Source organism: Nesoenas mayeri (assembly GCF_963082525.1).
Source record: "Nesoenas mayeri genome assembly, chromosome: 6".
Classification (NCBI taxonomy): Eukaryota; Metazoa; Chordata; class Aves; order Columbiformes; family Columbidae; genus Nesoenas; species Nesoenas mayeri.
Genome location: NC_137545.1, coordinates 16,599,581 through 16,625,389, shown reverse-complemented (window position 1 = coordinate 16,625,389; position 25,809 = coordinate 16,599,581). Strand labels below are relative to the sequence as shown.

Sequence of the window (25,809 nt, the reverse complement as noted above, 5' to 3'; positions counted from 1 at the left end):
TTTCCGAGAAACAGGGTAACTCAGCAACTAGAGCCGCTGTGACTCATCCTGTAATACTGGAACTCTTCATTTTGCTTGATTTTATCATCAGATTACTGAATAACAAACATACCCATTATCTCCTAAAATGTGAGATTCTGTTAAGTTGCCCACACACACCTTTGTGTTTGGAATACTTTGCAAATGGCTTTCCTAAAATGGAACGGATTGGTTAAATGTTAGTAGGTGCCTAGCTCTTTGTATGTGAGGAAGGCGTGAGGTTTGGGGGGTTTACCCCTTCGGTCCTTAAATACAGACATAATTTACTAGGCTGGAGAATTAAAGTACATAAAGATCAAAATAAAAAATGAGCTGCAGAATAAAAGCCCTCAATACAGTGCCAGTAATTCATCATTATGTGTGCAGTGTCAGAGTTGGTTCTGTTCTGCCAGTGGAAGAAGGGACCAGACAGTGAGATGTTTAGTAAACCTGGATTTTCACATGCATCATTTTCATCATGCAACTGCCAGCGAAGTTTTCCATTAGAATCCAGTTATGAGATACCACAGAAAAGAAGATGGAAAACACTGATAGCAGATCACAGGGCTGACAAAATTCTTATCTGTACATGCGACTTAAAAGGCTTTTTGAACCTCTGATGTGGCTTCACATCAATTCCCACCAACACATTGGAGTTTGAAGGTTAATCGCTGTTCTTCCATCTCTCTATATCTTGATTTTAAGTTGGCTGTTCTGTTTGGGGAGAAGCCTTTTCCCGGTGGTTTTGCTGTCTGCATCGGGCTGTCTCTTTTGTTCACTATCTAACCCTTTTAGGCTCGGAGGGAGTTGAGACGCTTGAAGGAGGAGGCTAGGCGTAAGCATGCTGTGGCAGTCATTTGGGCTTACTGGCTTGGACTGAAGGTACTTTCTCAACGTGAACTCAATAAAGCGTGGCATCTTACTAACACTTAATGAACGAGCAGTTATGCGGGCTCACTAGTAGGGGTGATTTTTTTTTTTTACACAGAATTACTTTGCTTAATTTTGTCATGGACTTTACTGAAAAAATCCTAAGCCTTGTTTATAGCAGTATTTAGGTATCGATGTTTTTTTGTCATACCAGGAATTTCAGTTTTCAATCAGAAGACAAATGACAAATTAAAGGGACCGTATTATGGTGGTTGACTTTAAAACCTGACCCATGTTGGCAAAGATCCTATTCAGAAAGATTACAAGGATGTATTTTCTTATCATGACCTCTGCTTGTTTGAGTGGGCAGTAGGGTGGAGACTCCTGTGTCGAGAGCACAGCGTAAAGCTAATGATAATTGATAACAATAATTGGTCTTGGGGTCTCTTCCAACCAAAATGATTCTATAATATCCTGTCACTTCCATCAAGCCTTTGTAGGTCATGACATTGTTAACTATGGCTAGTGGCCACCAGGAATTCCCAGAAAAACTGAGATATACAGGAGTCCCTTGTTCTCTGTCCCTTTCTTCCAACAACTGGTCGGCAAAAGAAAACACGTTTGTAATCTGGAAAAATGTAGTTCTGCTCTGTAAACAGACTGTGAAAAATGGCATCTTGAGATGTTTCAGGTCTGTGCCCAGATGATTTGCACAACACCATTTCCAAACGCTTTTACAGCTGCAGTCCTGAAGAACTGTGGGAATCTGAATAGTTTTTGTTTGGCTGGGTGTCACTTTTGCTAATAGAGGTATTGTAGAAGTATAAAAGGGAACAATTTGCTTGATAACGCAGTTAAGCCCAGCTCTCCTATTTTCATCCTTAATTCTAACAATGATGAAATGGGAAAAATAGTTACAAAACATACAATTATATGTAATCTTTGTCTATTATGTACATCTATGTGTATTATGTATATAAAAATTAGACTACATCGCAGGAAACCAGAGCTGGAAATACAAAGGAGCCATTTTAAGAAGTCATTCTGCAGATTAGAATCACACTTTATGTACTACTGCCAACGTGGGTCTGTTTTTATGATTTTGAAACAAGAATATGTCCCTCCCGAGAACTCAGAGGCTGTTTTATATCAAACAGCGGCATTTAAATGAAAACTGATGAATCCCAAACCTTTAAGGCACATTACAGCAGAAATATGTTTCTGCCTGTCTGCGGTGTGGTTTTTCAGTTTGTTTTTTTTTAATAATGTAAGCAGCACTTCTGTCTTACCTGAAACACACAGATTTTTCTGAATAAGAACATAATCTGTAATTCCAATATATCACTGTTACCACGGGCAGTTCTCCTTTGGTGGCAAAGTATTTTCACCCGTGACATGTGGAGGTGAAGATTTAAATCGATATAAATGTTCAAGATTACACCATTAATTCTTGAGGTTCTGGTTTGGGGTTTTTTGTTTTTTGTTTTGTTTTGTTTTGTTTTTTATTGTATAAGTGGATTTTAATAGCATTTTTAGTATTATCCAGATTTTGGCTTTTCTGGAATGGCTTGCATTTCTCAGTGCTTGCTTTGCAGCTTCCCTGCCGCGCCGATAGGATGTGTGGGTGTATATTAGTCCCTTTGTTCCAAATTAATTTGCACCTTGCAGCTCACGAAGAATTAATATAAAGCAACATCATTAAAGAGAGTCTATGAGAATATGGTGAGATTTGGGATGATTGTGGTTGTAGTGGCTTTGAGTGTCTTAATTTCCATCCTTGAATAATAAATAAAGGATGTGCACTAATTACAGAGCACTAAACCTTACAGAAAATCAGTGAATAAGAACTCTAATAATTTTTCTTACAAAATGAGGAGGAAAAAAACTATGTGCTGTGTTTGCATAGAATGAAGACAGCTGACTGCTGTACATTCTGTTGATGCATCTTAATGTGTAGTTCAGCAAAGCCTGTTTGTATCTGGGTTTTTTTTAATCCCAGATCTTTGCTTTCAAAACACTGGCTTTTCTTAAAATGCATGACACTCAAGTTGGGGCAGAATGTGTTCCAGGATAAGGCAAATGAGCTTTTTCTTATAATTGATGTGGGTTTTTCCTCTGCGGGTTGATTTTCTGGTTACAGTGAACTCAGCAACACGTAGCAAGTTAGCTAAAACCACTACATTTGCTCTGGGGTAAATTATGCAAAGCCATGATGTTTTCTCTGGTTTTTGCTCAAAATTTTTAACAGGTGTGTTGCAAGCTGTGCCAAAGTTTATTATTTTATTAAAAAGAATAAAAATAAAAATCAGGGGATGTTTCAGCTAACTTGACGTGAGCCGGGGCTTCACATAAAGCTGCAAACTGGTTGTGGTCTCTCTCAGATGGGTTTCCTGAAGGGAAGTATTCAAATACTGTGCTAAAATCAGTATCACCTCGAAAAATGGTTCTCAATGATCACTTTTTAATTTTTTAAAAAAATAGGTTTTAGTAGCACATATCAAGCTTGCTGACATTAAGCAACCTGTGCTTTTATCAAATGCAAAAACTTGTTTTCCTTTTTGAGTTAAGACTGTTTATGTGAAGAGTTGTTACGTGCATAAGTCTGCTCTGGAAAAAAAAAAATCCCTTTATATTACAGTAAACTCTGTATTAAAGGACAAAATCTTAAAGGAGAAAAATAAAAAACAGTTCATGAGTTAACTATATAATTACCATTAGTTCAGTGTGATTTCAGACACAATGAAATATGTGTTACTGATGATACCTCACTTCTTCCAGACCAGTTTTATGCAAAAAACCCATGAAAATGGATTCATGCTGTGAAATCAAGAATATTTGAATATCTTGCCTTTTCAAAGGAAAGTATTTCAAATTCTCTGTTAAATTTGGAAATTACTCAGGTCATCTGAGGTAACTCTCTGACCTCTTGGTTCCTGTATTTTAAGTGTACGCAGGTAATGTTCCTCTTTCAGGGGACACTTTGCATGCTTGGATGCTTTTAAAGTATTTTCTCTCATAGAGCTTTATAAAATAGAGTACCTGTGGAAACAAATTTGTTTTGTATTCACTTGGAGGGTTTGTTTAACTTTTCAGGTCCGTAGAGAGTACAGGAAATTCTTCAGAGCCAATGCTGGAAGAAAAATTTATGAATTTACCCTTCAGAGACTTGTATGTATATATCCATACAAAGCACATGTACATTTTCTGTGTTTCAGCGTTTTGTTTTCTAGCAAAAGTAACAGCTGTATTGTGGCCTTGGTAGTCTTTGTAAGGAAATATCTAAGGTCAGCATATGGAAAACTGACGACTTAAATACTCTGATGTTGTGAAGATCGTGTTTTGAAGGTGTGGGAATGGCACTGGCTAAGCATTTGCCATGCTTACATGATGTCTAAATCTGCATATCTCAGTATACCTGGCTTTTTAAAGCCATATTCAGTTTTATGAAAACTGAGAGTTGCTGTTTTTAAAAGATTTTTTTAAATGCTTTTAATCACAGAGCATCTGCTTTTCCTTGCTTATCTCAGTAACTCTGGTATTTGAACATTAATTAAACATTTTGCTTCAATTTTATCACAGATGCAAAAATACTTCCTGGAAATGAAGAAAAAGATGCCTTCTTTATCACCAATAGATAAAAACTGGCCAGCGAGACCTTACCTTTTCTTGGATTCCACTCACAAGGAACTAAAGAGGATTTTCCATTTGTGGAGGGTAGGACACATTCTGGCCCAGTCTCTATAGAACTTCATCCCATGATTCTTGATAGTTTTGTTCATGAGGAGCCTGGTTTTAAGATGTGTTTCTTCCTGTTCCAGCCAGGATGATTTTATTTCTTCGGAATAAGTGTGTCTTTTCATCATTGTCCTTGGCCTGCAAGGCGTATCTCTATCTGCCTACTCCTTTCTGGGCCTAGGGAGAAGATAGCATCCTGCCATCAGCTTGTAATCTAATAGTAAAGCAGTTTATGTGCCTGTTCCCTGTTAACTGGTAGCTCATAATACTTGTGTCCAGGGCCAGGACTGGGACTAGCGCTTGGACTGATATTGGAAGTAGCTGGTGGAAATTTTTGCTTAGAAACTGGTCAGCTGATGTTTGGTTTATATCTTTGAATGGAGACGAACGGCAAGAATCCATATAAGTGCTGATGGGACATTTTACTCATCTTGGAGGCTACATTTTCTGTGAATCGTCAAGGAATGGTTCTTCTTTCTGAGCCTGCAAAATTCATCCTCTCAGCTATGTTTTTTTCTTTTTCTCTGCTTACATAAACTTCCACAATCATGAAACTGTATATGTATATATGAAGCGTTTTAGCATAATCTTCCAATGACTGGTATTGATAGATTAAGCTCATGTTCAAATGCAACATGCTTAAATAAGATGTTTTAGATACTTGTTGTGGTGTAATTTAGAAGTATCTAGAAGGAGTGAGTAGAAAAACCCCTCCGCTGTTTGTTACTGTGCTACAGCAGCGTGTAGGATGGAGCTGAGTCACGTCAGAAGTATATGAAGAATGTGCATCTTGAGCAATAGGCAAACATTAAGTCGTGCTGCTTCATATCAGATGTGAAAGGATAATTTTTTGTTTGTGTAATATGTCATGTTTTGTAGTGTAAAAAGTACAGAGACCAGTTCACAGATCAGCAGAAGCTTATCTATGAGGAAAAACTGGAAGCAAGTGAACTTTTCAAGGATAAGAAGGCTTTATATCCAGCCAGGTAATGACTTACTCTACTGCTTTTAGCATACAGTATGTTCAACATCCTTATGTAGTTTTAGGAAACTGAGGAAGATTCTGCTTTTTACCTTAAGCAGAAAAGTGCGTTTTCATTGTTTGACAGTGTCCATGATTTTTCTTTACAACCCTGGCAATTGACCTCAGTTTGCTTCTAATTTAAGATGGTGCAGCACGAATCCCGTGATACTGAGCAGTTCTGTCCAGAAGCCATGATGTTTTGTTGTCCTAACCCCCTGTGACCTGTTCACATCATAAAAGTTTGGAGAACTCGTAGAAGGGAACGACTCTCACCCTTTCCCCTAGTTTCCATCACGCTGGTTCCTGCAACCAATTAAGTGACAATGTCACTCCCTGATGACACGCGCCAGGGAGCTCTCATGTGTTCAACCTTAGTACATCCAGCCTCATGTTCTTATGTGAAGACTGGATAATTTAAGAGTTAGATACGTTGGTATATATATTTTCTGAAGAATACTTTAAAAAAGCCAGAAGTGCTCATTTCCATTTTATATTTTTTTGCCAGAAGTGCTCATTTCCATTTTATATTTTTTTAATTGCAAAATTTTTTAAAATATGGAATCTCTGCAAATACGTTTTTTGGTTTCTCACATTGAGTACTTAAAAACTGATAAATTCTTGTCATTGCTATCTGTGGAGCTACCATTACTCAAGAAAGCACAGTAGAATCTGATTTTACTTAAGGAATGGACTTTTTTTTTCTTTGCATGCAATAAAACTGTCAGAGATCTGATGTCCTTAAAAGAACTTGAATTGAAGTGAATATGAGCTTAGAAATTGTGTTTTTCTTGAAAACAAAGGCCTTCTCCATCTCAGGAGAGTTTACTTTTAGAGGCCATAGTTTGCACAGAGTAGGAACAAGGTGCTGTAGAGCAAGTTCAGGGTTCAGAAAAGGAATCTGCAGGAGTTGCTGAGGGCAGTTCCGCACATGTTCAAGCTCTGCTTGGTTGTTTGTGTGTTTTACTTCATTTTACTTCTTTTCTTTTCTTTTTGACATTTCCTTTTTTCCTGTAATGGGCTCAGTATATGTTTCTTTTTCTCCCCTTTAGTAGATGACTTATTTAATGGTTGTATATGTTAGCTTGTGGTTTTTTTCCCTGTTTGCTTTGGGATGTCTTTTTGTGCTGCTGGAAGAAGAGAAAGCTGCTGCCTTTGAACTTTTCTAGGAGCAAGGAGGTTTTTTTGCTTCGAGTCAGTATACAGCTGATCAGCATAGAGCTCCTCGGGAAGGAAGGAATTTTATTTATATCCCTGATTGGGTACTTTTAACACTAAGACTGAACAATGAAATATCATACAGCAAACTATATATATCTGAGTTACTTTTATCTGAGACATTTTAAAGTGGTAGAGAGTAACTGTGGACTCCTTACAGTTTGGGCTTGTAAGTCATTATCGTTTGATTAGGGATGAAGTTGACAGAGAATCTATGGTTTTAGTGACTGTGGTTTCATAATGCTAATTAATAAAAACAATAACAGAAAACAACAACAACCACATAAAAATCAAACCAACTGACCAAAAACCCACCACCAACAAAAAACAAAGCCCAAAGCTCCAACATGGTAGAACATTACCCACCCTGCTCTCATTTCGAAACATTTCCATCTGGTTTTGTCCTTTATTCAGAGCTGATCAGCTCCTCTGGCTTTTTTTTTTATTGGCCTTAAGGGTGGAGGAAATTACTTGTATAAAGTTTCTGATCAGTTAGTATGATAATGACTCATAGGATGTGGCTAATTTTCTATGTATAATATAATTATTTAAGGACAGAGAGAGACTTCTGGTGAGCACTAAAATACCAGTAACCCTTTCCCTGGCTCCACAAAGCCTAAGTAGAATGTGATGGTTTCAGTAGGTTTACTTTTTCCCTGTGATTTTTTATTTAATTCGTGTTTCTCTCGTCTTTTTGCTGAGCAGCGTTGGGCAGCCGTTCCAAGGGGCGTATTTGGAAATCAGCAAGAACCCCAAGTACAAAAAACTGAAAGATGCTGTGGATGAAAAGATCATCATTGCGGAAGTTGTCAATAAGATCAATAGAGCTAACGGGAAGGTAATGAAATGGCATTGCTTTATCCAGAAGCAAAGATAATTTTTGCTCTAAATAAATTGAGAGAGAGACTTGGTTTCTGTCACGTAATAGTCTGAGGATTTTTAAAAATGCCTTTTTCTAAGGTCAAGACTGCAAATGTTGGATTTGTAGAAACGGGTGATTTTAAGTACCCATTTTACGTTTATATAAAGATTGCTAAAATCTTATTCGGGTTTGTAGTTTTCAGTGAATTTTCCAAAGAAAAAGGCATCTCATCAACTGGTAACAGGTTGTACTGATTCACAACTAAATGTAGTCTCTGGACAAAACTTAGATCTTCTATTTGCCACCTGAAGAAAATAAAGTTTTAGAGAATGTTGTTCCTGTTTGAGTGTTTAGAAAACATAAACTTTCAAGGTTCACACTGTTGTTTAAGCTCCTCATTATCAAGTTTTATTACGTTTTCAAATTGTGAGTGGCATATTCTGCTAACTTTGCCTGTCTTCTGATTGATATCAAAGGTTTTTTGGAATGAAGAGGCAGGTTTCTTGTATCATTTGAATAAAGCTGTTAAATATGCTGGGTACTTCTTTATTCTGCCAACAAAGAACTTGTTTTGCATTTAAATTATACTTATTAAAGCAGGAAGCATTATCCTCCTGTAGTAAATGTAATTGTTTTCACCATGTCTGTCTAAATATTAGAAGTAGTAGATCTCAGCTTCTCAGATGTCAATGTCATTTATGCATTTGTGGGAGTGAAATTAGGTTGCCTGTTGCTGACGTCAAGTTAATTTTATAGTTTAGAAGAAACTAATTAAATGAAGACAATATCTTTTCTGCACTTGCATAGGCTACAGCTCTAAAAATGTTTGAGAAAGTTAAAAAATAATAATGCAAAAAGATATATAGTTCCGTGTGCTTGAGAAAGCTGCTTCTTAATTATAATAGTTAAGATTTCATTATTTAAAGTTTTACAGGAGAAAAAGCGATATGTAGATTAAGTTCTTGTTTCTCGTATTATTTTCTAAGATGAATTCAGTAACACTTTCATGCTTTAAAAATATTTGTTGATTGAAAATATTAATTTGTATCTTCTTAAAGAGTAGTTCCAATAGATAAAGGGAGGAGAATGTAACATTGAAAATACCTATGTGATGATTTGTGTTCTGCAACACAGTTTTGGTATGAATAACAGTAAATAGTGAGGCTTAGTCCTGATTAGTTGACACCGAAAAGATACGTTGGTTTTCACGGGGACTGACAGAGCATGAGAAATAAGGTTATCCTGATTTGCATAGTTTCTGAGTTTCCATTTCTGAATTTTAGAACTCTAAGCTAGTGATTAAAGGAACTGTTTATATCTAAGCATATGTGCCAAAATGAGCTAAGCTTCTCAATCTATGATTAGATACATAAATAAATTTGACCTGATTTTAACTGATCTGCAGCTTTTCCTGAACATCAGATGTACATGTTTACTAATATAGGCCAAGCTTATTAACTCTGTGAAGTGCTCATAGTCTTAGTTAGGTGCTCAATGAAGACCGGATCCAAATTTGTGTAGGTAATGGTTTCCATTTTTGTTATTTTCACAGGCTACATCCAGGATTTTCTTATTAACCAAAAATAACGTGCTTCTTGCGGATCAAAAATCTGGGAATATCAAGTCAGAGGTTCCACTGGGAGATGTTACCAAAGTGTCCATGAGCTCCCAGAATGACGGATTCTTCGCAGTGCACCTCAAGGAGGTTGGTTACAACTTTATAATGCAATAATATGACTGGTTTACATGCAGCGATATGAATGTTGTTTATTAATTACTTTTCAGCATTAAATCATAGTGGTTAGCCTGTAGGTTTAGAAGTTTATTGAACTTTGCCACATCTGCAAAAATTTAAAACTACTGAAGCCAAGTGAGAACAGTTATGACATTATGAACGATCATTTACTTGTGAAAATCATGTTTCCCATTTCACTATAGCCTCTCCGCGGCTGAGTTTTCCACTTGTAAAATGGGCCTTCAATCTGGTTCAGATACCTCTTGACTGTATTTTCCTCTTAGCTTCTCATATACTTCTTCCTGCCACACTGGCAGAATATTTCTCTCTTGTTTATGGGATGCCAAGAAATGCATGTTATGGCCCAGCAGATTTGGGTTTTTTAATTTTCTCAAGAGGTTTGTAGTTTATTTGGGAGTGCGTTGCATTTTGATCCTATACACTGCACTGCATCCCTATTTAATTTACATGGCAAAAGACTGTTATTTCATTGCAGGGGGAAGAGAAGACGCCTCATCAAACCTCCTGCTTGGCTGGCATTTAATATTGTTCATATTCTAGTAGTCCTAACTGCTTTCTGTTTCAGGGTTCAGGAGCAGCTGGTAAAGGAGATTTCCTGCTCAGCAGCGACCACCTGATTGAAATGGCCACTAAACTTTACCGCACGACTCTCAGCCAAACCAAACAGAAGCTCAACATTGAGATATCTGATGAGTATGTGTCTTGTTTGCTTAAAATTGCGTTCCCTTCTGTGTTCTCTTCTAATATTAGAAAAACAAAACACATTTTTGTAACTAATCCTTCTTTTCTCTTGACAGAGTACTGTAAGTAAGGATCCGATTTTCAATGTATGCTCATTTCCAGTATTCATTTTGGCTCTTATTTCCTTGAAGGTCATTAGAGAAAATGTGCCTAAGGTAGCTTCAAATAGGGCTATGAAGCAGAATTGGTGCTGTAGAAATAATTAAAAGATATCACATTGGAGAGAATATTTTTGTGTGTGACTGAAAAGTTCACATATTCTTATGAGATGTTTATTGATTAGGGTGGACACTAGGGTGCCAAGTCCTAGCGAAAACAACCAAAACAGAATGAAAAGGTCTTCCCCAAACACGTGGAATGATGATGCTAGTGATGCAGGTCTATAAAGCTCTACCTTCTTTTTTGTGAAGGTGAAAAATGTATTCTTAAAATTCCTGCTGATGGTGTTTCAGGCACCTATTGTTGTTTGAGGTTTCTTGGTTGTTAAAAAGCTTTAATTGATAAAAAACTTCCATCTCAAATTAGTATTTATTTCTGCTTGGTACAGTTTTGCATTTGGCCTTAAGTAAGGACTGCACTTCCAGTGTTTATAGCCATGGAATAAAAACGTGTGTGTGAACTCCTGACGCCTCCTGAGTCAGAGTCCCACAGTCCAGCATCATTATGTGCTCAGTCTGTTGTGTCAAGTGCCCCCTGATTTCAGGAGCGTCGATTTGGTGAGCTTATTAATTGTGAATAAAGAAGAAAATTTGCAACCCTTTAACAATAGTGAAATAAAATTTCTGTGGGCAAAAAGTGAACTTTTTATCTGGCTGCACAGCACTGTTTGTATTCTAGAGTCACAATGGCGAGTACAGTTTTGATCTGTTCACATTTGAGGGTTTATTTAAAGTCTAATTTTACTCTTTCCTTGAAGATGACATCTGCCATTTTCCTTTGTTCTGTAACCAGATGTGATTTAATTTGGTCAAGGGTGTGTGTGGTTTTAGCCTCTAAAAGAGTGTGGCTGTCCCCAGTAAGTTTCTAGTTTAATGGTGGCTACAAAGGAATAAACTACTAAACCCAAGTTAAAGCATGCATTACACTAGTCTGGACTGCCTGCCTTAGGTCTGGAAAACACTCTGATTTTGGGGAGTCTTGCCTTTTGGGATGTGGTTTTATTTCTTGTCTTTCAGATCAAAACATTCAAGCATGAATTGCTATTGAGTTTCTCCAGACTAAATAACTCTTAAATTGTTAGCAGTTCCATCTCTGTTGATGGTGGAGTACTATCTTCTCTCTCCCAGAGTTTAGATACAAGTAGGCACTGAGAAGAAAATGTGGCTTTATTTTGACTACTGTACACTGCTTTTTGGAAAGAGAGCTGATATTGGCAAAAAATGCTGTCGATTCAGGGGTATGTCTAATAAGAGATATACCTTTTGTATGTTTAATATTGGAATAGCATGCCCAGGAAAACACAGCACTGGTGACAAGAGATGATGCCTATCGGACCTACTGGCGTTTTTCTGATGTTTGCATGGCTGGGAACGCCAAACAAGTGAATTTTTCAGCGTCAGCGCTGTGCAGCAGGAACACGGGACCGAAGGGTGCAGGAGAGGCCACTTCCTCCCCTGAGCTCTGCCGTCAGCTTGATTTGTGCTTTCCGGCTGCAGAACAAATTCTTTGAAGTTTTTGGCCCCCGCTGAGGACTTTTTAAGGATGGTAAAAGGGAAAATTCTGCCGTATTGCAAAGGACTTTTTAGGTTGGCGACCCGCCACGTGTCAGCCAAGAGGCAGCGCTGCCCCATTTAATGCTTTTAATGTCACTGTCCAGATCACCAAGAAGTCTGAGGCTCCACAGGAGCCTGTCTTCTTTGGTTTCTTTGGTTGGGTTTTTTTGTGTTGTGTTGTGGTTGGTTGGGTTTTGTTTTGTTTTGTTTTTCAAAGCCGTTCTCCACATTCAACAAAATTTCTCTTCCAGTAAAAGTGAAGAGGCAAACCCAGATTAATTTATCCTGGACTGTAGGAAATATCTAAATTTGGAGACTGCTGGGAAGGAAGTGAATTTTCCCAATTGCCGAGCAGGGGGCTGTAAAAGCTGACAAAGGATTAGAAATATGAGCGCTGCTACGAAACCAGATATATGAAATTAACCATAAACCAGAAGACCAGCACTCCCCATGTTGCCATAGAAGCATTTAGCTTCCTTCCATGAAAACAGAAAAATCCCTTTGGACAATGGTGAGGCAGCTGGAAATACTCTTTGTGGTACATTAGAAATTCCATTTTAAACTGCCTTCTTTCTAAAGGATTAGCAAACTAATTAATATAAAAGGTCCAGAGTTACAGGCAAAAGGCAATAATTAAGAGAAAGTACCTGAAGGAGATTCAAGCCATGTGGCTTTTTTTTTTATTCTGCAGCTCTTACTATTAATATAGACCTGAAATGACATTTTTTGGAGTGATGCTCAGAATGAACGTGAAAAGACTTGGACTCTTTGTGTGTTTTTCTTCCCCTTTGACTAAAATGTATCTTATTCCCTCTCTTAGGTTTCTGGTCCAGTTCAGGCAAGACAAAGTGTGCGTGAAGTTCATACAAGGCAGCCAGAAAAACGGCAACATCCCAACTTGCAAGCGAAAAAACAATCGGCTCCTTGAAGTGGCCGTCCCTTAACTGCGGCTGGTGACTCCCCCTTTCACGGACTTGTTTCTTTGTAATAGTGCAATTTTAGTTGCTTGGTTTGGCTGGTTTTATCCCTTTCTAGAGCTGTTGTTGGCCAATAGCTTTAGAAATCCTAGGCAAAATGTTTCAATCAATCCACTTTTTAATCTTTTTGTTCACACCAGAGTTTTAACCCTCAAAACGCAGAGTATCTTACCCAGTGAGGCATTTTTACCAGCTGGCATCTATCTGTCATCCATGAAATCATTCTGTTTCTTTAGCAGCCATATTTTAGCGCAGCATACCATAAACCTACATATTAATGATAAATTACTCATATTCCTTAGTCTAGAGATCCGCTTGACCGGAACTGTACGTGGCCTTGATGGCGACTTGTGCCCAGTGTCATTTTATACCGATGTTCTTGGGTGTTCTGACGGGCTCCTTGCTTGGCAGTGCTGGGGAGAGCGGCGGAACGAAGATGGACACACTAATTCCCATAGTTAACACTAGAACCTGCGTAACTTGGTTTTCTAGTCAGTACAGCACGCAGACATCTAATTCCACAAAACAGAAGGAATATATAATTATACAAGCAGCTATATGTGTAATTTTGTAGTAAAAAAAAAAAAGGCAGAAATTTTGAAGCAGGATTTTTAATTAGGTCAGATGTTTTTAATGACTTTATACAGTAGAAATCAGTAATATTAAAGAAGCTTGTTTCTTTCACAAAAGCTATACAGTTCAAGGCATAATTTCTGTTCTTTTTTTTTTCTTTCTTTTAGATTATTAGTTAAGATTAGAGCCTGGAAAATGCAATAGTATTCGTAACACAAGTAACTGCTAAGTATTTAAATGGTTAGTTATCAAGTGAAGGGTTTGAGCCTTTCTTTTAGATATTGGCATGTACAATGTGCAATAAAATATACATGACATTTTGTGAAAAATTATTTATAATACATTTTTGTGTGCAAGAGAGAGGATTGGTGCAGACTGCATAGAAAGCGTAGGAGTTGAAATAGATTTGTGATGTTAATTTGCAGTTTTTTAGAGTGTACACTGCATTTGCCAATTTGAGAAGAATACTCAGAATTAAAAAATCCTTCATTTGGGGTCTGTATATAAATTGGTATTACGGTAATAAAACCATTCTAATTCTGTGCTGTTTGGTACTCCTATGTTATAACCATATTTTTGTACTCCAGACTATTTTATATAACTTGTGTGCACCCGATGTAAATGCGTGCACAGAAAATACAATCAAGAGCTGCATTATCAACTCTCAGTGTAACTGATTGCTCTTAATCTTTTATAAGCCAGAAGCACGAGTTAAAATCCTGAGGAGGAGAAATGCATTTCTTTTAGATAGCGGTAACCACTCAAGTGATGGGTTTGTTGGATGTGCCTGTTTGATTCGTTGATGCGAGGATAGTGGAGAAAGCATTGTATTTGTGCAGCCTGATATAGGACAGATTAAGACCCTGGGTATCTGATGTGCAGTGCTGGAAGTCCAAGCATAAATAAAGGAAAGATAAAGAAAAGTTCAGAGTCTCGTTACTCTCCCGGTGGTAACGTTATAGAGCGTTCATGGCCATGAAGTCTTTGGGTAGTTCAATGTTAACATTGGCTCTCTGGGTTAAAACAGCGCTTACTGCAATAGTCATTCTAGGCTAATTGTTATTGGTTGGAAAAAAACAGCCGGTTTGGGTTACCGCACGTTTTGCTTTGGGATTGAAGTAAATGATTTTGCTGTGATCTGGATACGTAACCATCATTTTAACTGATTGCCTGATGTTGCTATGAAAAATCCACGCACGTGACCTTGAAAGGTGGGAGTCATCCAAGGTGTGTTTTCCCAACGATGACCAAAAGTTGCCTCTTCTTTATGATCTTTTAATAATTGAGTCAGGTTAGTAGTTTTGTAAAATTGAAATCATTTTGCATGTATTGTAATTAGAAATACTTAACAAAGGAAATTGTAGCATCAGTTTATAATGCAAAATTAGGATAATTGCCTTAAGAAGACAGCACATAGTAACATGGTATTTAAAACTCCTAAATCCAGTATTAGAATTGCTGCTCGGCAAAGACTGGAGGGTTTGGAAAGCTGGTCAGGATCTTGAAAACCTTACGGTAAAATCTACAAGGGGCAAATTTTTAAAATGCATGCAAAAGGAAAATAAACATTTGAAGTCTGATGTAATCCTGTAAGATTTCAGGTAGGAAATGGGAGAGTTTAGATTACGTGCCTCTGGATATCTGGCCCTTGAAATTAGGGTATTACAGGCTAATATTAGGATATTTGACCCCTCCTAGGCACACCCAGTACACATCTCTTATTTTTTTGATCTTTGCAGCAAGTCACGATAGCTACAGTAGCGTGAGACTGGAAGAGAGGCAAATTCCTCACTTTGTTTCTGTTGTTTCATTTCTTTTTCTGGGCCTTTACATTTTTTACCTTGCATATTACCTGGTATTTTGTGATAGCGGCCATTTGACACTCGCATATTTATTCATGTACAGAGCAAGTTTTGCTGAATGTTAAAATTATTTAGAGATGGTAGATGAGTCGTGATATCTTGATGTTTAGATTTAAGTCTCCAGGATGTTGAAAATAAAAATGCAAGGTCAGCTAGCTATTTTTCCTTTTCCTCTGTTTTCTTTTATAACCTTTTATCAAATGGAGCTGTAAAGAAAAGACTATTCTTCCTATGGTGCTAACCTTACACATACTTTTACTCGTAAATTCTAATTTGTCATCTGAAAGCTGGGCAAGGATCATAAAAAGAAAAAAAAATTGTTGCATGATACTTTCCAGAATCAAATAAAATTCTTTTCCTAGACCTATACTTTCTCTATATCTGTATCTGCCTTACTGCCATCAAATCCAAAAAGTGCAGGCAACTGGTTCTTAGGTTAAATATACACAATATTGGTATGTGATTTGGGGAGACAAGAAATGTTTATTTTGCATGTGTTTCTTTAAGAGGCAACCTGTTGTTCTCAGTGATTCACAATAATCCTTTTCAGTCCAATTCTTCAGCACAAATCCTTTCCTTGATATTCTTTTATTGGAAAAGTCTGCAAACTCAACTTTCCTGATGTTAGGATTTTGATAGAGTCCCTAAGAATAGTATTAATAACCAGATTAACTTGACTTTCAAAAAAATTACTTTGAGTCCAAAGCCTATTATATTCAATGTGTTTTGTCTTATCATCTCTTTTTTTTTTTTTTTTTCTTTTCTTCCTTAACAATTTCATCCCAATTTAAGGTTTTGTTGCCGTTGTTCATCGTACAAATTATGGAATAAAGAAATTAAAAAGTAGAGCAGTACAGGCAAGTGTGAATTTTAATTATCTCCAGCATCACTAACAGATAAGTTCTGGCTTTCCTTCTCTTTAGCTTCCATCCTTACTGGGGTATTTTGTCACAAGAGGAAGAAATGTTTTACACTGAGGGTGGTGAGACCCTGGCCCAGGTTGCCCAGAGAGGTGGTGGATGCCCCATCCCTGGAGACATCCCAGGCCAGGCTGGACGGGGCTCTGAGCAACCTGGTCTGGGTGAAGATGTCCCTGCTCATGGCAGGGGTGGCACTGGATGAGCTTGGAAGGTCCTTCCAGTCCTTGGAAGGTCCCTTCCTTCTAATCCCAACATACTGTGATACTGTGATTTAACTATGACCTTCCAATTAAGTGTTCATTCAAGGTTGCTGGCATGTAGTGGGACCTTGCAGCCATTCCACCACAGTATTTCCTAATTCGCACTACAGGCCTGTCTGTCTGAAGTTGTATGAGCTGTCAAGTAGTTTCGGGAGACTTAATTCAGGCAGTGGCATCCTCCCTCAGGGAGAACAACCTTCGCCTGTCAGTCCCAGTTACAGCGAGACTTTCTGTTTTATTACTAATGGGAGTGTTTCCTCCTAGAGAGGTAGGTAAAGGGAGGTTTAATGTATGAAAAAAACCAACTTTGCTGGAGTTTGTTGTCAGAGCAGCACTTGCTTCTACTGAAGCATCACATGGATGAGCAGTTACTGCTTTAAGCACACACACCAGATATATATGTAGAGAGAGAGACAGACACTGCAAGGAAAAGCCACGTTCTTTCTTGCAGGATAACACTGGCAGCAGAACCCACTCATTCAGCAACACTGAATCTCTCTATTCTTCTGCACTTTTGACGTGGAGTGTATGGAGGATGGAGGTGAGTTTACAGTTACTGTTAGTAATTCTTGTAAAAATGTATTTAAATAAATTTTAGAAGAGTTCATTTGGCCAGTCTTAAAAAATTAACTGCGATGCAAAGAGGGAAAAAGTGCTTCTACAAATTTGTTGTTTTTAAGGAAATACATCACTTTTTCATGTCTGGCTGTATTTGTAAGCTGGGGCTATTTATAGGCTTGGGACTTGGAGAGGAATACCAAACTTACTCCCAATGGGTTATCAGCTAAAACCAGTTCTGCTCCTGCTCCCTTACCCATATGGATGAGTCAGGCATTCAAGCTTTAACTTAAAATGAGAGTTGGGACAGTTTGAGGGCATTGCAGATAATTTTGATTATGATCGATTTGTGAAACAGTGTCCTAAAAGATTTTTAGAAACAGATTCTCTCTCTCCTTCATCCTTAACTTTTAAGATGTTGACAACTGATTGTGAACTGACTAGGCAAAATTTTGAGGTAGGAAGCACAAAAGAGTTTGTACACAAATGGAAAGAAAATATGAAGACTCTGAATATCCCTTCTTAATAATTCAACTGATTTCCAAGGCTGCACATAACCCAAGGTAAGGATCTTTTTGCTGTATAACTTTCCACTATTGATGGTCTTTACTTATTTAAGAAAAAGCTAAATGTTCCTCTGGCCAGGGAATCATTTTCCCTGGAAACATGGCAAAGTGCTAGAGGTCTGCAGGAGTCCTTGTCCAGACCCCTGGGACTGCCTGGTCTCACCTTCACTCTCCAAAACATCAAATGCCTTTTGGACTGTTCTCTGAAAATGGGAGACGATGCATTTTCTCACAATGAATTCTGATTTTTGCTGCCCTGGCAGTATCTGTTCTGGATGTTACCAATCCATTCCCCACCAGTATCTTTCCAAAACTCTGACAAAAAGCAAAACTGAAGCCTGAAACATGAAAATCTGCTGTTGCCATGTGCTCCATCTCTTCCTGTTAGCAGAGGAATCCACTCAAAATGACGTTATGATGGAGTCCTTGCTGGCTGGATTCATGGCACGTGGCCTTCAAGGTGGCTGGATGTGCTTCTTGTAGCCTGAAAAAAGGAATCCATCAGAATGTGAAATAGGTGGTTTCCAACTGTGGTGCCAAAAGGAGTGAACTCATATATATTCAGATGCAAAGGAGCATTAAATAGCTGCGAATACACCTACATGTGTTTGAAAAGGGACCTTGGCTTAAGTTTCACCACGAAGACTCCAACTGCAGGTGTTCAAAGCAATGCTGTTTGATCAAAATCACCATAAGCTATTGATTAACATTGAATTTTTCAATAATGAAGTCCAAAAAGCTTGCAGCGGAGGATCCTAAATGTTGATTGCATCCCAAACTTTTTAATATTATATAGTGACCATGGCCTTGTGATGGCAGGTTCATGAGTTTTCATCAGCTATTCTGGGGATAATGTAAAAAGAAATTAAAAAAACAAACCAAAAAAAACCCCAAAAAACAAACAAAACAAACAATTCAGCTGTTTCTGATATAGTAAAAAGGCATTTATTTTAAACCAACAGAGAGAGCACCTCCTCTGGGATGCCACGGGTGGGGGGGGTGCATCTTCCTCCAGCCAGGGTGGAGCAAAACCTCTCATAGGTTTGGTCTATTTCTGGGTTTCCACTGTGCTAATCCTGGCCCGTGATGTTCTTTAAGGGCTTCCCTTGGTGTGGCTTTTCCCCGCACTCGTTTTTGTGCCGCCAGATGGTCCCTGCTCTCATGTTGCCCCAGTGTGTCCTACAGGCCCTTGTGCCCGAGGTGTTTTGTTGTCATTGTTGTCTGGGTTTTTTTCCCTTTTTTTTTGGATTGTTGCACTTGCAATGTGATATAACAGTTGCCATGGCTTTAAGGATACATCTTTTTCCTCATTAAAAAAAATGTAATTCAACACAAAGGAATATTATTTTTTTTTAGAGTGAACTGGCTACTACTGGAGTTGAAAACAGTTCTCAGTATTAAAAAAAAATCCTAGCAACTACAAATGAGACCCATATTTATAGCCATTCCCTTCCTAAAAATGGCTGGAAAAGTGAACCTGAGGCTGAACCAGTATGTTTCCAGCCACCCCAGCAGCTTGGGCCACATGCTGGAAGGACAGAGAAGTTGCCCCACAAGAACAGCCAAAATCCCAGGTTTTCTACCTTTAAGAGAGACAAACATCCCTGAATTTTGCCACTTATTCCTTGATAACGTATAAAGGAGAATTAGATGCAGATGGTGCTGCCGTGTCACCGGCGCTTTACAAAGCACAGTTGCAGATTTCTCTCTCCCTGGGATGAGTTTATTGTTAAAAACCAGGATTTGTATGGGATTTGCATGGTAGCATCACAACCTGTGTCCTAACAAGCTCAGCTTTTGGAAGCCATGTGGGGAAGCCAGACGTGGAGACGTGATGGTGTGAGCGCAGACCCCTGTATCATTGCACCACGTACATGTGGATTAGTCAGAGAAATTAAAGATGAACATAAAATTTAACAACTGTGTGAAACCTTCACCCTCCCCCCGCCAGCCAATGATAAAATTCTCATCAGCTTGGCGGGTCCCGGACCTCTCGCTGTTCTCATGCAGGTTCTGTGCAAACACCAAGCAGATCATTACAGAGCTCCCAACTGGGACCATCATGTCATTTCCTCTGCTTTTCGCCCAAATTCCTTTTTCATATCTTCCCATTCCCTCCTCAAATTTGCTGAAGAAATGCGTTGTGAATTCACAGTTTACCTACTGCAGCTCTCTGGTTTATCCAGAATTTCTGGAGAAATCACAGAACGGTTTGGGTTGAAGGGACCTTCCAGGCTCATCCAGTGCCACCCCTGCCATGAGAAGGGACATCTTCACCCAGACCAGGTTGCTCAGAGCCCCGTCCAGCCTGGCCTGGGATGTCTCCAGGGATGGGGCATCCACCACCTCTCTGGGCAGCCTGGGCCAGGGTCTCACCACCTGTGCACCAAATACAGAGTTCGTGTCTACAGTGGAACTGGAGCAAAGCCTGCGCCTCCTTTTTGGCCCTGTGGATGCGATATGCAGTGGACACACTTTGGCATGATTCCTCACGCTGGCCCATCTCCAGGCTGAGAATCTCATCTCCCATCCTTAGGGGACAGGACATATAAATCACTGCGGCTCAGCGATGCAGGGAATGTGCCGCCAGCGATCCCCAGCCGTCCTTCTCTTCAAAGCAGGCGGTGGCTGCTCTTTCCGCACATTTACAGCAAATACAGAGCATGGGCAGATTGTCCGTACCTCTGAACTTGGCTTCTCAAGCTCGTTTTCTACGCACAGTCTGAGAATGGATGTGAAGATGGAAGGAGGAAGAAGAAATGTAGGGAAGGCAGCGTGGTGCTGGCATGCTTTGAAAGCTGACTCCTTTGCTCCAGATGTTCTAAATCACATGTGGAGAAGTGTTTGTGGTCTGATGCTGCTTGAAGCTGATTGTTGATAGTCTCCTGAGACAGCTCGTGACAAATCATATAATAAAAATGCTAAAAATAGCAGAGTTATTCCCTGGAAAAGCAAAGTTCCCACAATCCAATGAGCTGGGAAAATTGTTGAACTTTCTTTGGACACATTGTGCTCTTTTTTTGTGTGTGTGTGTTCTTCAACCTTCCATGGGTCTCTAGGGTTTTTTTCTTACAACCCTTCCTCCTCCCACCAGTTCCAAGCAACCCCATTTTCAGTGTCTCCAGCAGCAGCTGAACTCGCCACTGGCCATGGACATGAAAAACAGTCTCCCACACTCATTGAACTGCATGTTGCTGTTTTCTGTGTGTAAAACTGTGGGGAAAGCTAGCTCAAAGACATGTAGTGACAACACCAGGAGATCTTTACCACAATAGGCCATCCTTGAGAGCAGTGGTCCTCTACTGACCATGCCTAACCTATGCTACCATTAATTTCTTCCCAGTGTTGTCTTCTCATGGCACTGCAAGGCTATGGTACTCACCATCCTTCCTCCATGCATGAGCAAATGAGGGGCAACCACCAAAGAAGGGTTTGGTACAGTGAGATGGTGTGTGCTTTGCTGGCTGGTAACAGCCCTTATCATTTGTCAGAGGCTAAATATGTACAAGTGACCTGAGTTTCTTTGCTACTGGAAAAAATGTCACCATTACAAAAACCTGCCCCTTCTGTGTGATTGGTTTTTTGTATTTCTCTGATACTGAAATTAGCTACAGATTCCATCCTGTTCTGGCATGCTCTGCAGGCATGTATACTTATTTAGAATTTTCTTGCCAATAAATTTAGGGGAAGACTGTGGAAACATGAGCTCGACTTAAGCGATGCGTTGCGATGGTTTTTTTGTGGGTGATTATTTCAACCATAACTCAATCTTAGCAGTTTCTTTTATCTGACCATTCATTCTGGAGACTAGCAATATTTAAACTTTCAGCAGAGTTAATGATCAAGGTATTTGATGTATGCACTCAGGTAAAGTTTTAGTCCTGCATGCCGAAGTCTCCTCTGACGCTTTTTGCTCAGTGGCAAATTCCACACGCCCACCAACCCAGGTACCAAACCCTCTGTTGCTCCCCTGCTGTTGGGTGGGTCACCAGCTGATGCCCCTTTCTGTGTCCTCCCTGACCATGGAGTTTTGCTAGTGAAGCATCTGAGCTGCAGCTATTCTTTGCCCATGTAAAAATCTGAGGCATGTGGCAAATCCATCTCCTCACTTCCCACATCCTTACAACTTTTCTTCTTCTTTTCCCTCCCCATCCTGATCCTTCCCAAGCCTGTTTCCCCAGCCATCGATGGCCCCAAGACACCCTTCCTGTCCCTTACTCTGTCTAATTTGGGCTTGCTGCTGCTATGGAGTTTTATTTTGCAGCTGCAAGGAGGAGAAAAAAATTAATTTTCCTTCTGGGAGTGGCAAAATTACTGTAGCCCATGTGCTGAAAAGCCTTGGGCTGGCTCTGCTGCCACATCTTGTTCTACTTAAACTGCTGCTTTTAATAGACCCAAAATGTTTGCTTTACCAAGGATGTTTCCTTCTCTTCCAGCAGAACCACGTGCACTGGTTTGTTCATGTAAGAAGTGGCCTGGCTGTGGGACCTCATGTGGCACCAGCAACGTGAAGACCAGAGACCACCCACTGGAAATCTTCTGTTTGGCTTCAGTTTTGGTGGAAGCTAGAGTGGAGACTGTTTAAAGAGGATTCAAAAAGTCTCGTGAAAGCACGTTTCAGATGCCAGCTCCTCGCTTTAATTAACTCTTGACAACGAGACTTACCAGTAGGAACCTGTAGTAGATTTTGGGTGTTGCGTTCAGAGTAATTGGTAGTTTTCTATGTTGAAGCTGGACAGCGTGTGTTATCAAAGTAGTCTCCTTTATCTCTCTATTTCATTGCCATTTCAGGTTCTCCACAGCCAGTGGCATTTCTTTCTCATCAACCATCTCTGGCAGAGACTTCAAATGTTGGTAAGAATCGATATCTGAAAGATGTAGTTGAACATAAGGTGTTCCATGAGAGCTGGTCGTGGTTCTGATGACAGACGGGCACCTCTGGGACAGGGATTTCTCATGTGAGCAAATGTTATTGAGTATAATGTGGTTCCTGCCAGCACACAGCATTGGCTGCAGTAGAGTGTTCCTGCTCTCCTGGCATCTCTGGAGGTGGCTCCTCACTCAGATGTGCCTCTCAACCAGGGGTTCTTGGCCACCTGCACCACGCCAGGCCGGGAGGCAGGGCAAAACCGCAGCAGTTGGGCGATGAGGGCTTGGCAGGGCTGCGGTGGCGGGGGCAGCCCCTTGGGGTACACCACCCCTTTCTTCTGCTGCCAGAGAAACCTGCAGATGTGGGTATCGTCAAAGGGCAGGCAACCGGTCACCATCACGTAGAGCATCACCCCCAGGCTCCACACGTCATGCTTCTTGGCGTCGTAGGGGATGCCCATCAGCACTTCCGGGGACGCATAGGCTGCTGACCCACAGAACGTGGTGCTCAGGTCTGGGTGGCCGTTGACCTCCTTGCTAAACCCAAAGTCACTGAGCTTGGCCCGGCGGCCATCGGCGCTGAGCAGCACGTTCTCGCACTTGAGGTCCCGGTGCACCAAGTCGCGGTCGTGCAGGTAGGACACGGCCCCCACCACCTGCGCAAAGATGTCCCGGGCCCTGGGGACACAGGGCAGCTTCCCCAGCTGCTGCACCAGCTTCAGCAGGTCAGTGGCTGCTGCCTCCATCACCACATAGAGCTTCCCATTGCAGAGCTCGATGACCTCGAAGACGTGCACGATGTTGGGGTGCCGGATCTTGCGCATGATGGAGAGCTCCCGGGGCAGAAACTTGTACATGACGGTTGAGGGGAGCCGTCGTCGGTCCACCACCTTGATGGCCAAGGGGCCCTTGTACTTGTTGGAGGAGGCCGCTTTCACCTTGGAGAAGCTGCCCTCCCCTAAGGTGTGACCCAGCCTGTAGCCCAGCTCACGGAGGAGCTTGTCTCCTGCGCTGCTTCTTGGCATGATGTGTGATCCCAACAGGCTTAAGTGAGGCTGGGGATTTCCTCCAGGATTCAAAAGGTTTAATAGATGGTGTGTGGCAGCTGTTGGCCTTTGCTCTCCCCCATGGTCCCACGAGTGTCGCTGTGGGCTCCAGAGCTCACCCAGGTGTTGTGATGGGGCGGAGTGTTGTGTGGCAGTGCCTTTGTGACATGATGTGGTGGATGCACTCGACCCCCCCCTGCCAAACCAGCAGCAGTTTGGTCCAGGCTCTAGAGGAGGTAAAGGCTTGAGCTGCAGCCAGGCCAGGAACTCCTTCCAGGAGACCCATAAGGAAGCAGAACCGCAACTGAACACCAATAAGTTGTGGGCACAGGGACCCTTGTGCAAACCTTTCCTACTGTATGCAACTTGACTACAAGTCAACCACTTTATTCTATAAATACAACAGCCTGGATGAGCCTGCTTTGAGCTCTCCCTGCTAAATAAGCTGGCTGTATGGCAGTGGTTTTACTACTCACAGGACAGCGGATGAGCCCAATTTAAGTTTCACATTAATCATTTAGCTTAAGTAAACGCATACTGAATACAATTAATCATCTAGAAGTATAAAGTTGTGTGATTTTTAATGTACTCTCTGCTTCATGTTACTTAGTAAGCTGGATTTGCTGAAATCTTAAGCTGTAAAGTTCTCGTTTTTACCAAAAGCAACTACAAACTACAGTGAACACTTGCAAGATAAGGTCCAGTTTGCACTTTGTTGAGAAGAAAAGGATTTATTCAGACAAAACAGCACCTACAATGCTCTGGACTCTAAACAATGTCTACAGCTAAACAAAGGCACATATGAGATCAGTGAAAAGGATCGAATGAGAAGTAAGAAGACCCCAAAGTGAAATATTGCTATTGGACTGAATCATGGCATGAATGGTCTATAGAGATAGAAAAGTCTATGGTTTGTTATGCTCAAGTGGAACCTTCACAAAGGTACCCAGCTTGAGCCAGCCCTCCTGCGATTCTACTCTTTTTTTTTCCTGATAATTTGTTTCCTGAAAGTCTGTTCTGCATACAGTTATCAGGCCTCACCTGCAAGTTTGCCTCTGGAGTTCTAAAATATAGACTCCAGAGTCATGGTTGTCAGGGAGGGAACACGGCTGAAAGTTTGCTTTGTGAATGGGTACAGGCTCCTGGAGAGAAGGTAAGCAGCGTTCAGCTTGGGATATTTCCCCCATGCAGTAAATACTAGAGTGAACCCGCCACCAAACTCTTTTAAGTCGTACTTCTCTTTGAGAAATCCCAACATTGTTCTGCAGTGAGCAGAATCCTAAGTTACTCCTCCACGAGAGATGACAAGGGTGTCTTGTGGATCTCCCTGGCTCATGGGTGTCCCCAGCCATGCCTACACAGGGCAAGGGCTCCCATGGGTAGATAGTTTAGAGTATTTACATTCTTTTTCCCTCTACACTTGGGTTTTCAAAATAGGGCTCTTCTGGTGATGAACCATCTGCTTTCTTGGATGAGGAATACATTTGGGGACCTGGACCCATTTTCTGCAGGGTATTCTATTAAATCAGAACTACGCAGAGTGGCACAAAGGGGTCTTTTCTACTGTCACTAACCACAAATCTCCTTGGCTGTCTGTAAATACTCAGTTTTCTATGACAATGGTGCAGGGACCTATTTTTCTTGGTAGGCCTTCTCACTTTGTGTGGTGTGGATGTGGAACTTGAAATGTGTCTTTCAGCAGAAATAGCTTTTCAGTTTCTTGAAATGGGAATTGCTCTCCTCTTATTTTTATCAGAGTTGTCTTTTGGAGGCTGTAGAGAAGAAGTGAGACCAAAGATGCAAGCATTTGAGGAACTGAAGCATCCCTCTGAGACGTAAGGTGGTAGGTAGGCTACCACAAATTTCTTCCAGGGACTGTCCTGGATGTTTTTCTGCCCTGAGTAATGTCTCTCACTCACATCCTCATAGTTATCTGTGCCACTGAATCAGAAACTATTGCATGTTTGGCTCAAGATGTTACACAAGCAACTGTCCTGCTTATCCTTGCTGTGCTGTGCCTCCCTGTCCTCAGCTCCACCACTGGCACTGCCACTCTCCTGCCCGCTGCTTCCTTCGGCACATCGTTCCTCATCCTTCCTTCTCGGACTTGGAACATCTGACCTGGTCTGTGCCCATCCACCCCCTGTACAGCAGGTTCTTCCTTCACCAGGAGTAGTTTCCTCCACTGTGTGGATTTATTGGAAGGCTGCTGGTAGGTCCAGCCCTGCCATTGGGTCCTTCCTCC

General features: G+C 40.7%; 2 protein-coding genes across 5 annotated transcripts in view; one reads left to right on the top strand and one right to left on the bottom strand.

Annotated features, from left to right (window-relative positions):
- The window catches only part of MYO1B (myosin IB), a gene marked incomplete at its 3' end in the record, with an annotated part of 86,364 nt that extends 73,487 nt beyond the window's left edge, over positions 1–12,877 (top strand). For 2 of the 4 annotated variants that reach the window (XM_080347094.1, XM_080347092.1), the window contains 8 exons: positions 814–900; positions 3,982–4,056; positions 4,468–4,602; positions 5,503–5,609; positions 7,568–7,700; positions 9,277–9,429; positions 10,046–10,173; positions 12,754–12,877. In XM_080347094.1, the coding sequence (XP_080203220.1) occupies positions 814–900; positions 3,982–4,056; positions 4,468–4,602; positions 5,503–5,609; positions 7,568–7,700; positions 9,277–9,429; positions 10,046–10,173; positions 12,754–12,877 (942 nt within the window). The remainder of the gene's footprint in view (positions 1–813; positions 901–3,981; positions 4,057–4,467; positions 4,603–5,502; positions 5,610–7,567; positions 7,701–9,276; positions 9,430–10,045; positions 10,174–12,753) is intronic. The other 2 variants (XM_080347095.1, XM_080347093.1) reach the window with 1 other exon arrangement.
- A 9,829-nt stretch (positions 12,878–22,706) lies between these two features.
- On the bottom strand, positions 22,707–23,543 carry TSSK6 (testis specific serine kinase 6; the record flags this gene model as incomplete). Its single annotated transcript, XM_080346705.1, has 1 exon — positions 22,707–23,543. One exon carries the CDS (start codon positions 23,541–23,543, stop codon positions 22,707–22,709), a length of 837 nt encoding a protein of 278 aa, XP_080202831.1.
- Positions 23,544–25,809: the final 2,266 nt, after the last annotated feature.